This window comes from Dasypus novemcinctus, chromosome 18, assembly GCF_030445035.2.
Source record: "Dasypus novemcinctus isolate mDasNov1 chromosome 18, mDasNov1.1.hap2, whole genome shotgun sequence".
Taxonomy (NCBI): Eukaryota; Metazoa; Chordata; class Mammalia; order Cingulata; family Dasypodidae; genus Dasypus; species Dasypus novemcinctus.
The window spans coordinates 69665981-69677850 of NC_080690.1; the positions used below are offsets into that span (position 1 = coordinate 69665981).

Here is an 11870-nt window from a genome sequence, read left to right on the forward strand (position 1 = left end):
TATATGCTGTCTATAAGAAATGCAGTTTGGATTCAAAGACACAAACAGGCTGAAAGTAAAAGGATATAAAGACAGCCGAACTGGCTATTCTAATATCAGACAAAATGGACTTTAGAACAAAATTGTGATGACAGACAAAGAAGGACATTTTATAATGATAAAAGAGTCAATCCACCAAGAAGACATAACAATTATAAACATGCATGCACCAGAGCCCCAAATACATGAAACAAAAACTGACAGAATTGAAGGGAGAAATAGACAATTCAACAATAATAGCTGGAGACCTCAGTACTCCAATTTCAATAACAGAAAGAATACCTAGACAGATGATAAACAAGGAAATAGAAGACTTGAATAATACTATAAATCACACATAATGGACATCTATAAAACACTCTTCCCAACAACAGTATAATCTACATTCTTCTCAAGTGTCCCAAATAGATACAAGATAACCATTTTAATTACTTACCATTCCTTTCAGCATCTCTCTCTACCATCATTCTGGGATAACTTTCCTTCTTCCTGAAATATACCCTTTACAAGTTCATTTATGGAAGGATTTTTCATTGTAAAATATCTGTTTTGCTTTATAAGTAAATGTCTTTTTATTCTTCTTGAAAGGTCTTGAAAGGTCCTTTACAGAGTGTAGCAGTTTGATATGGTTATGAATTCCAAAAATAGATATTGGATTATGTTTGTAATCTGATTTGTACATGGGCATGATTGAGTTATGATTAAGGTGTTGAGTCCCCACTCCTTGGTGGGTGGGGACTCACAGATAAAAGGCATGGCAAAGAACAGAGTTGAGGTTTTCTGCTGTCGGAGTTATGATGTTGGAGTTAGATGCTGAAGTTGGAACTCCGGGGAAAGAGACAGAGCTGTTCTCCTGATAGTCTACATCTGACCTTGTGGAGCTGAGCCCAGAGGAACCCAGGAAGCCTGAACCCTCACAGACGTCAGCAGCCATCTTGCTCCAACACGTGGAAACAGACTTTGGTAAGGGAAGTAATTTATGCTTTATGGCCTGGTATCTGTAAGCTCCTACCCCAAATAAATACCCTTTATAAACACCCAGCAGATTTCCGGTATTTTGCATCAGCACCCCTTTGGCTAATACACAGAGTAAATAATTGTAGATTTACAATTATTTTTCCTCAGCACTTTGAAGATATCACAACTTTGTTGCTGTTAAGAAGTCTGCTTCCATTCTGTCATTCCTTTAAATATGATCTGTCCTCTTTGGCTGCTTGAAATGTCTTCTCTGTCATTCATGTTCTGCAGTGTAGGCATGGATTTCCTTTTATTTACCCCGTTGGGAGTACCTCATGATTCCTGGATCTGTGAATTCACGTTTTTCATGAGTTCTGGGGAATCTATATCCATTATTATTACAGGGGTTCTTTTTTTTTTTTTTTTTTTTTGAGGGGTGGGGTCTCTTCTTTTTTATTTAAAAAAAAAAGACAGATTTAGGATATGGTAAGAAATTACTAAATTACTTTTTTTTTTTTAATCAGCCAAGTGCTACAGTAATGGAATAAATAAGATTTTTTTAAAGTTCAATGTTTATAGACATATTTATAAAAAATGACTAAATTAGAGGACACTAAATAATGCACATCGAGAAAGGGTTTAGGCAAGGAAAGGCACATCATTTCACCACAAGAAATAAAGACCACATTTGGAGGTTAACAGCCAGTCAAAACTTTAGAAATTATGGTTGTTTTCCGGGATCTGGAGGGTCATTATGATGTAATCTTCTTTATGGTATTTAGCTAGAAAAAATATATAGCAACTGGGGAGTTTTATTCTATGACCCCAACTGTAACACTGAAAATAAAGCACTCCTATTGCAGAGGTTCTTAACAAGGGGTCAATGAGCTTGAACTTAAATTTTTTAAAAAAAATTATTATTCTGGGGATGTGTTGGTACAGGTGTGATATATTTATTAAATAATACACAGTATAGTGTGGACTTAGTAAGAGGTCTGTGGTTTTCACCTGACTGGCAAAGGGGTCCATGGAACAAAAAAGGTTAAGAACCCCTGCATTACGGCCTTGTCTCCATTCTATTATCTTCTTCTGGAACTCTAATTAGATATATTTTACTCCTCATTCTTTCTTCCTACTGTCTTTTCTTTTCTAAGATTTACTTATTTCTCTCCCACACACACACACTTTATTGTCTGCTCTCTGTGTACATTCGCTGTTCATTCTTCTGTGTCTGCTTGTCTTCTCTTTAGGCAGCACCAGGGACCAATCCTGGGACCTCTGGAGTGGGAAAGAGGTGCTCAATCTTTGTGCCACCTCAGCTCCTTGGTCTGCTGTGTCTCTTATTGTCTCTCCTCTGTCTCTCTTTTTGTTGCATCATCTTGGTGCACCAGCTCTCCACTCAGGCCAGCACTCCTGTGCAGGCCAGCACTCCACTTGGGCCAGCTTGCCATGCAGGCCAGCTTGCCTTCACCAGGAGGCCCTGGGAATCGAACCCTGGACCCCCTATATGGTAGATGGGAGCCCAATCACTTGAGCCACATCCGCTTCCCCCTACTATCTTAATATTTCTTTCATATTTCATAAATCCTTATATCCCTATGTTGCATTCTGGGTAATCTGTTGGGACATATCTTTTAGTTCACTAATTCTTTCTTCAGTGGTGTTTCTTTAACTTATCAATTGAGGGTTTTTTTAAAGATATATTACATTTATTTATGTATATATATTTTAAATCAAGTTATATCTAAATGCAGCTGTGTTTAAATTAATTCTGGCATGTACTTAGGAAATCTTTTCGTGATGGATGCTCATTTTTCTTGAGAGTTGATATCTAAACTGGCTAACCACACAGATTCCAAAATCTGACATGTCAGCCTCAGGTTGCACTCCGTCTCCCCTACTTGTCATAGTGTAAGCTACCATTTCTTTGCCTCAATGTTTTCATTTAATTTTTGCAATATTATTGCCTCCTTATGTCTTAGTCTTGAGATTTTTTTTTAATTTCAGCAAATTATACTTTTATTTCTACAAGTTCCTTTTTTTTTTTTTGCTTTTCTCCAATCCATCTCTTCATTAGTAGTAACATCTTAATTTTCTTGTGTGAGTAGTCTTTATTTGTTAAATGTAATTTATATAGCTGTTCTACACTTTATACTGATGGCTGTAATACCTGCAGTCCTTAGGGCTGTTCACTGTTCCCACCGTCTCTCAGCCATGGGAGCTTCCTCTTGGTGAATGTGATGATCTTAGATTGAGAGTTCACTGGCTCATTTTAATCAATGGAGATCCTGTGGGGCTAAATTGGGCTCCAGAAGGCTTACCTGCTTCTACCAGTAGCCAGAGGATGCTACTAACCATGGTTCACTTCAGACTCCCCTTTGAGGGGCAAGCTCACCAAAGGACTCTCAGACTCCCCTTTCTAACCTCACAACTGGCCCAAGGCTCAGTTTCCCCTTGGCACCGCGATTATGGGTAACCACCCTAATAAAACCACTCCTCCCAGCTTTCTGCCCACTGGGACTTCTGACTGGGCCCCAGCTTCAAATTTTGTTTGAATTTTTGTTGTTTGGTAGGCAGGTGCAAGGTTGGAATTGGGGTTTCCTGGAAACTTCCCCTACCTCTTATGAGACTAGTGATATTAAAAATAGTGTACTTAAATAATAATAATAATTAAAAAATAAAAATAAAAAAGTGTACTTGTTCTAATCTTTAGCTGTCCTGCAGCAAAAGCATCTCTCCTGAGGTTTCTAATGAGCAATAGTGGCAGAAAAGAAACCTCCAAAGTTACAAGTTAATGAGCTTTTATTTGGCGTATTATCTATCTCACCCAGCAGAATGTCAGCTGCTTAAGAGCATCTGTGTTTTGTTCACTGCTCTGTCCCCAAAACCTAGAACAGTGCCTGGCACTTAGTACAAACTCAATAAATATTTGCTGAGTGAATGAATGTCATCAGATCACCACATCCTTTCTTGACCTCATGGGGAACTCTGCAGAGCCCTACTCTAGGGACCTTATCCCCCATCTAGCTATAATTCTCCAAATTGGGTTTCTTAGGGCAAAGGAGTCCAAGGAGTCAAGATAATAAAATCACACCTGCTTTGGCCTGACTCTGGTGACTTTTTATGAAAGACTAAGGAAAACCAATTCACTGACTAAACCCCATACTCCCATGAAAGAGACAAAAGTTTGGCGTGTTAAATTGGAATTCAGCTGCCAAAAAGCAGTTCGGGGTGGTAGAGAGGACTGTACAAATAAACAGGCTGACTGAAAGTCAAGGGTAATAAACCTAGGGACTGTGTGGTAGGCAGAATAATACCATTCCCCCCACAAAGATGTCCATGTCCTAATCCCCAGAACCTGTGGCTACATTCCTTTATATGGCAAAAGGGACTTCATATATGGGATTAAGTGAAGAATACTGAGATGGGGAGATTACCCTGGATTTTTTTTGGTGGATCCAGTGTAATCAAAGGGTCCTTATAACAGAAAGAGGGAGAAGGGAGAGGCAGAATCAGAGGACATGTTCAATGAAAGCCGAGAACCAGAATGATGCAGCAGGAGAAAAGTCTCAATGGGTCATTCTTGGCTTCGAGGATGGAGGAAGGGGCCAAGAGCCAAGGAACGTGGGCAGCCTCTAGAAGCTGCAAAAGGCAGGAAATGGATTCTCCCCTTGAGCCTCCAGAAGGAACACAGCCCTGCAAACACCTTGACTTGAGCTCAGTGAAGCCCATTTTGGACTTCCAACCTTCAGAACTGTAAGATAATAAATTTACACTGTTTAAAGTCACCAAGTTTAGGGTAATTTGTTATAGCCACAAAAGGAAACTAATGCAGACCACCAAGATGAGTAACTGTCAAACTCTTGTAACCCAATAGTGTACAAGAAATCATTTTATTAGGTCTAAAAGAGCTTTTTTTTTTTTGTAAATAAAATAGAAAATAGCAGAATGAATCCTACATAGACATTTTTTTGGTGAAACTTTTGTTTCAATTATATATAGCACATATATGTTTATACCTGTCTGTGTCTGTGTGTGTATAAACTGCATCGCAAGTCATGGTCAAAAAAGCTCAAAAGAACACTGGCCTAGAAAATCCCCTTGTTTCCAAGGTCAAATAGCAAGGTTCTGAGGGAGATGGGATTAGAAACCCAACTAGACTCTGCTGAGTATCGAGGACAGCATTTCTGGCATCCTGTCTTAGTAGATGAAGAAACAAGGGCCCAGAAAGGTGGAGATCATCTGCCCTTGGTCAACCAGCTTGGATGGCAGGTGAATGCATGCTCCAGCAGGTAACCCTTTCCACAAGCCCCTTTCAGAATGCCTGAGCTACACTAAGCGCTCAGCAACCATATTCCCACTGCAGCCTGAACACAACCCTACCAGGTTGGTGATTTCAATAGTCCCTTTTCTCAGATGAGGAAGTCGAGGCTCAGTGCTTACAACAGGCACTTGTTCCTACTCAGGATCCCCAGGAACCTAGTCTCCAAACCCACCTGCCTGTCCAGGTCTCGGGTCTGCTCCTGCAGCGCCCTGACCTCAGCCTCGGCCTGGGCCCGGCACTTCAGCAGGCGGCCCATGCGCTCCAGCCGCTCACTGTCCCGCAGCCTCTTGACCTGGCTCTGGGCAACACTGATCTGCACCTGGAGCTTGGCACGCATCTCCTCCAGGTGCCGGATCTCCTCCCTGCCAGCAAGGGGACAGAGCTCGGCACCGCTCAAGGCTGACACACTGCCCCTACCCTCCTCCCTCAGATCCCCCTCCACCTCCCCTCCGGGACGGGCACTAGGCTCACAGTTGCTTGTTGATGTGCTGGTGGACCTCCTTGCTGTAGGCCCGCCTCTCGCCTTCCATCACCTTGCATTGTCTCTGCAGTCTGCTCAGCTCCCAATCCGCTGCAGGGGCCGGGCAAGCCACTCAGTAGGCACCTCGGCCCCCAGCCCTCCTCCCCAGGACCTAGGAATTCTCGTACCCTTAGGGTCTCACAAAATGCCAACTGCAGGCTCAGGAGCACAGGTCAGCCCCCCACAATACCCGGCTTTAGGGTTCTATCTCATTTCCTGTGTCTCTCAAACTCCCCTACCCCTTCCTACTCCCTGTACCCCAATCCTAATCTCCTAGGTTTTCCCACTAGAGGACACTCCTGGCAAGCCTCTCTGTCCCAGGGGCCCTGAAGGATCTGAAAGCAGGCCTGGGGCTAGCCCCTCAGGCACCACCCTTGCACCCTCCCTCCCCCTTCAGCCTCCACAGCCGGCTGCCCCACCTGCCAGCTCACTCTCTCTGCCCTGTGCCCTAGGGTCAGGCCCCAACCTGCTGGCCTCCCCTCACAGCTCCAGAGCTGATCCTGCCCCTCCGTCCCTACTTACAACCCTCCCATGGCCCCCCTAGCACCCTCAGGACAAGGTCCCACCCACCTACCTCTCCAGTCTCACCCCCCAACTCCCCACCCCCGAGGCACTTTGCTCTAATCTAGTAGTTCTCAAACCAGGACTATTTTGCCCCCCCCATCCCCCCCACACACACCAGACATTGGATGTCTGCAGATATTTTTGGTGGCCACGATTGTTGGGGGGGGGGGGGTGGTTAAAGAGGGCGGTTACTGTCATCTGGTGGGTAGAGGCCGGGGATGCAGCTAAACCTCCCACAGCGCGGGGGGCAGCACCGGGGCTGAGACACCCCGTTCTAGGCTCGTCTCTCTGCTGTAACACCCTTGCCTTCCTGCTCGCCTGGTAACCCCTGCGAGGTCTCCCTGCCCGCCCCCCCAGGCTTGGTCCACCCATCGCCTCGTCCACGTCGCCGTGCAGGACCTGGACCTGGGGAAAGTTCAGGATGGGACAAGAACAAGTGGACAAAGACGGGAACGCAGCAGTTACCCATTCCCTCCAGGACGGTCTCGCTTTCGTCCTCGGAGTGGGCGGCCCCTGCCGATGGTCCCAAGGGCATCTCGGCTGAAGAAGGTGCGGCTCCTGCAGGGGCCGACATGAGACCCCTTCAGGGGGCGGCGGGGCGAGGGCGGCGCGGGGGCGAGTCCAGAACCTGCTCCGGCCTCCCTCGGCGTCGACTCCCCCGGGGCGGGCTCTGGGTCTCCCCGCGCCCCTCGGGGGTCTCGGCCTCTCCCCGGCCGGCCTGTTTGGGGCAGGGGGTCACAGAGGTGGAGGAACCCCAGCCGGGTCCTACCTGCCGGGGCGCGGGACTTGTCCCTGGTGCTTCAGGCTCACTGTTGTGGTCTGGTTACTGGGGAGATAAGGGGCCAATGAGGCCTGAGGACAGCGGCCTGGGAGGGGCTGGGTCGCTGGGGGAGGAGGGCCTGGCGCGGGGAGGGGCTAAGGAGGCTGCGAGTGGGAGACGTGCGGAGCCGTCGGGGGCTTGCAAGTGACCCGCAGGCGGGCTGAGGGCCGAGCTGGGCCCGGAGGGCGGGGCGGCCTGGGCGGGGCCGGGAGAGCATTGATGGGCGGGGCTGGGAGCCTGGATGGGCGGGGCTGAGAGGCTGGATGGGAGGGGCTGGGAGAGCCTGGATGGGCGGGTCTGGGAGAGCCCGGATGGGAGGAGCTGGGAGAGCCTTGATGGGCGGAGCTGAGAGCCTGGATGGGCGGGGCAGAGAGGGCTTGCAAGTGGAGGGCCTCGTAGGGTCTTAATGGGCGGGGCTTGGGAGGGTCGGTGAGGGGCGGGGCTGACCTGTGACGGGAGGGGTTGACAGGACCTGTGAGGGGAAGGGCTGAGGGCCTTGATTGGCGTGCCGGGGTAGGCCTGCGAGGGGCGGGGCCTCGAGAGCGTGTCTGGAGTAACCTGAGAGGGGCCTGGGGCGGGGGCCATCAGGGGCGGCTTGAGTGTCCTGAAAGAACGTTGGTGCTGAAGACCTGTGAGGGGCAGAGCTAATCGGGGAAGGGCCAGTGGGAGGCAGGGGTGGTCGGGGTGGGGAGCATGGGACTGTGAGAGTCTCGGGAGTGTGGCGTACCTCTGTAGGGCGGGCTGTGTGCTTCCGGGAAGGAGAGGCAGGAGCTGAGGAGCCCGTGGAGGCAGGGCCGGAGGGAAATGTCTAGAAGGCCCTGGAAGGGTTTGGAGCTTGCAAGAGGCCCTTTGGGACGGGGCTTCACGGGTGCGTGTCTCGAGCTTATCAAGACCACGTTATTTTGAGAAGATTCATTAGGAGGGGAGCGCTGCCGGTGCCGGGAGTTGTGAAGGGGAGAACCTCACCACCGCCTCGGATCCTCGCAGCAGCCCGCTACGCATGCGCAGCCAACGGCCTCCGGCGAACCGGCCAAAAACCCTGGCTGCCTAAGGATTCCGCGCTCTGAATCGCGGATGTAGGCGGGGCTTAGGGCTCCTCGTGCCGCCTCCGCCTTCCGGGCACGCCCCCTTGGGCACGCCCCCTCGGCGGCTGGTCGCGGCCCACGTGGGCCAGCCCGGGGTGGACGCTGCACCCTGCAGGCTGGGTGTGCCCGACGCCTGCGGTTTCCTGTGGGAGGAAGCGGCCCGCGGGTCCTCAACTCTGCGCGTAGCCTCGGAGGCCCAGGAGGGGGAGATCTCGCCGCCGCCCTTGAAGTTCCCTGATTTTCCCTTTTCTACTGGGCCCTGGTATGGGGGACCCTGAGGGGCCCCGAAATACCCAAATCTGGCGCAGATTCCACTCAGAGTACTTGATTCGGGATCCCAGACTCTTCCACCTCCCCGCTAAAGTTTCCATCCGCCTTGTCCCTAATTCTCCCACCACTCCTAGAATCCACGTCCCGTCCGCCTTTCCGGCACCGCCTCAGGGGCACATGACCCTGCAACTCCTAATTTTTCTACCTCAGTGACCCAGACTTTCTAACCTTGGGGATTCAAGTTCAGAACCGCAGTCTTTGGACTTCCAGCTTTAGCTTTCACCATGGACTCAAGAATTTGCCCCTTCACAAATACTAGAAAGTCCCATGTAAGTGCTTACTGTGTGCCAGCTACTGTTCTGAGAACTGTGCTGTGATTGATGTAGGAGCTATTATTATGCCTCTTTTACAAATGAAGAAGCAGAGGCATTGAGAGGTTATTAGTAAATTGCCCCAAATCATACAGCTAGTAAGTAAAGCAGCTTGGATTTTAATCCAGCCACTCTGACTCTAGTCTGTTTTATGCCAGTAACTCAGCTTCTGGATCTCCCAGTCTCCCAACTGAACCACCCCAGATGAACTAACAACTTTCCCCCACCCCAGTTCCCCAGACGCCTGGGCCCTGGCCTTCACTCTTCAGGAGACTAGATATGTCCCCAGCACCCAACCCTCCCAAGAGACCCATTACCTCATCAACACCCCCATCCTAATTCAATAACCCAAGAATAATAAGAATAGTTAACATTAAGTCCCTGGTACAACAGGGACCCTGTAACTCTTCTGTTTCAAACTTCCAATGGCTTCCCACTGCACTGAGAATAAAACCCAAACTCCTCCCACAGTCCTCAAGGGCCCCCCTTTTTTTCCCTTCCCACCACTCCCTCCGGCTCCCTGGGCTTCAGCCACACTAGCCTTCTGTCTGTTCCCCAAACAACCCAAGCTTGTTCTCAAGAGCCTTTGCACCAGCTGCTTTTTCCTCCCCTCAGCATCCCAATGACTCCTGGCTTCAGGTCTCAGCTCAGACATCACCCCCTCAGAGAAGCCTTCCCTGATCACCCTGTTTAAGGGAGCCACCCCCCACCTCATCTCCCTCCCTCAATTTTATTTCCTTCAAAGCACTCATCACTGCCTGAAATGTATTCAGTTCATGGATATGTGTTGTTGTTTTTGTATTGTGTATCTCCTAATGCTAGAAGGTAAACTCCATAACAGCAGCAGGAATTGTGCCTGCCTCGTTCCTGATTAACTTCTGGTTTATAGGAGATCAATGAATATTTGATGAAAGAAGAAAGAAAACGTTAAGTGCGTTAGTGTGCCAGTATCACCTTACTCCATTCTCCCAACAGTATCTGAAGTATTAGTATATTGTCAGCATGATTATTGTTGTCATACCCATTTCAGGAATTAGGAAACCCAGGCTCAGAGAGGGGAATTAATTGGTCTGAGGTAATCCAGCCAGGATGAATGCATTTAAGTGGATTCTTAAATTTCCAACTCCTGCCCCATTCCAGAATCTTCCGCATCCCATTTCCTACCATAGTGCCAATTCCACAGGAGTCTGGCCTCCTCCACAGGCTTCCATTTCTCCCTATGTCCAGCCCCAAACCCCAACAAGGAGTGCAGTCCCAGGACAAGAAACAGGAGTGATAAGCGGGCCCTCCCAGCCCCTGACTCTCCCCGCACCCCGCACCACCCTCACCCCGCAGCCCCCGGGGGATTTCTCATATTGACACTGGGCAGGAGCCCCAGAAGATGCCCATCTGGAGGTGGAGGGTGGGGGCCAGGAGAATGAGGAACCAGCGTGGCTGGGCCCACCCTCTGGCTGGTGCGTGCATCAGCTGGGTGCGGTGAGGGTGGGTATAAAAGGGTCAGTATATATTGAGAGGAGTAGGGGAAGAGAAACCAGGAGAGCGGAAAGAGAAACTGGGAGAAGAGAGAAAGGAGGACGAAGCCGAGGCAGTGAGGACAGTCAGGAGAGAGGGGGGCTGTGGGGAGCAGACGGGGAGAGAGCGAGAGAGAGCGCTCCGGATTGGAAAGGAGGGAGTGAGCCGGGGGAAGAGAGAGGGAGGAGGCCGGCGAGGGAGGCGGGGGCCTCGAGAGGGTGGAAGGCGGGAGGCGCAGGGCGGGGCACGGAGGCCCAAGCAAGGGACTAGACTCTGACTTTTTCCCGCGGCTCTCGGTAAGTTTCCAGTCCGTTAATCGGACTGGGATTTCTTTCTTTACTTTGGGACTGCAGTAGTTTGGGGAGGACACCCCAGGCTGGGAGAGACTCCCCACTCTCAGCCCCCAAGGGAACCCATAACTTTGGAAGGGATCTCTTAGCCCTCCGGGTGGCGATAAAGGAAGGGAAGGGGCCTGGCAGGATTTGGGGGACCCCAGCAGAGCCCTCAACCCCAAAACTTCCTGTAGCTTTTCCCCATGGGTGTCCACTCTCCCCTGAGGATCCTGAGGTCCAGGCTTTGCTTAGAACCACCACCCCCCCGCCATCCTGGGGAGCCTCCAGACCCTCCCTTTTTTGAACACGATAGGGGCATGGGAGGCTGGCTCCTTCTTCTTGGGCCTCTCTAAACCCTCAACACCCCACAAGGATCCAGGTGTCAAGCTGGCACCAGGCTGGCAGCTGGGTGGGGTGCGGACCTCGTGGGCATAGCCAGGGGCTGGGGTTTCCCTGGTGCTTGCAGACAGTGGGGTGGGATGAGTCATCACCAGTGACTCACCCGGCCCCCCCCCTCGCCCCCACCCCAACCCCAGAAGAGGAGTAGTGGGGTGAGTCAAGATGCCTGTCGCGGGGGACAGCCCTCAGCTCCTGATGCTTCTAGATTTTTGTATTCTGCCATGTATGTGTCCTTCTGAGGGACCACATTCCCAGTCCTACTCACTCCAGGACCCAAGGGTCCATCTCAGGCCCTTTCCTGCCCCTGAGGAATGCAGGAGCCCAGGCCACCAGCCCCTCCTCCCTCAGACCCAGGAACCCAGGCCCCAGCCCCCTCCTCCCTCAGACCCGGGAGACCCTGCCCCCAGTCCCGTCCCCCACCGGGCCTGGAATGTCTCACGGGCTCCCTTGCCTCCACTGGAGACGCCGTCTCCTGACTCTGCCCACGCCAGGTGACCCCCGCAGCCATGTCTCTCCTCCTGCTGGTGGTCTCGGCCCTTCACATCCTCATTCTCATCCTGCTTTTCGTGGCCACTTTGGACAAGGTAAGCCTACTGGGAGCAGCTTCCCGCCGTGCCGCTCTTCTAAATTCGCAAGGGCTCTGCCCAATGCTTACATCCCGCCCCTTTCCCCTGACC

The 11870-nt window shown here is 50.8% G+C and overlaps 2 protein-coding genes across 4 annotated transcripts in view; one reads left to right on the plus strand and one right to left on the minus strand.

The window, feature by feature from the left end:
* Positions 1-8236, minus strand: part of ODAD1 (outer dynein arm docking complex subunit 1) — a 43979-nt gene extending 35743 nt beyond the window's left edge. The window contains exons 1-5 of one of the 3 annotated variants that reach the window (XM_004451142.5): positions 8191-8236; positions 7174-7230; positions 6870-6962; positions 5792-5891; positions 5493-5682 (exon numbers count right to left, since the gene is read on the minus strand). In XM_004451142.5, the coding sequence (XP_004451199.1) occupies positions 5493-5682; positions 5792-5891; positions 6870-6939 (360 nt within the window). In that variant the 5' untranslated portion in view covers positions 6940-6962; positions 7174-7230; positions 8191-8236. Of the gene's footprint in view, positions 1-5492; positions 5683-5791; positions 5892-6869; positions 7051-7173; positions 7231-7951 lie in introns of those variants that run through there. The other 2 variants (XM_004451141.5, XM_071209358.1) reach the window with 2 other exon arrangements.
* A 2229-nt stretch (positions 8237-10465) lies between these two features.
* The window catches only part of EMP3 (epithelial membrane protein 3 (MAM blood group)), a 3468-nt gene continuing 2063 nt past the window's right edge, over positions 10466-11870 (plus strand). Inside the window, exons 1-2 of the mRNA XM_071209005.1 lie at positions 10466-10758; positions 11656-11824. Of these exons, the coding sequence (XP_071065106.1) occupies positions 11700-11824 (125 nt within the window). The 5' untranslated portion in view covers positions 10466-10758; positions 11656-11699. The remainder of the gene's footprint in view (positions 10759-11655; positions 11825-11870) is intronic.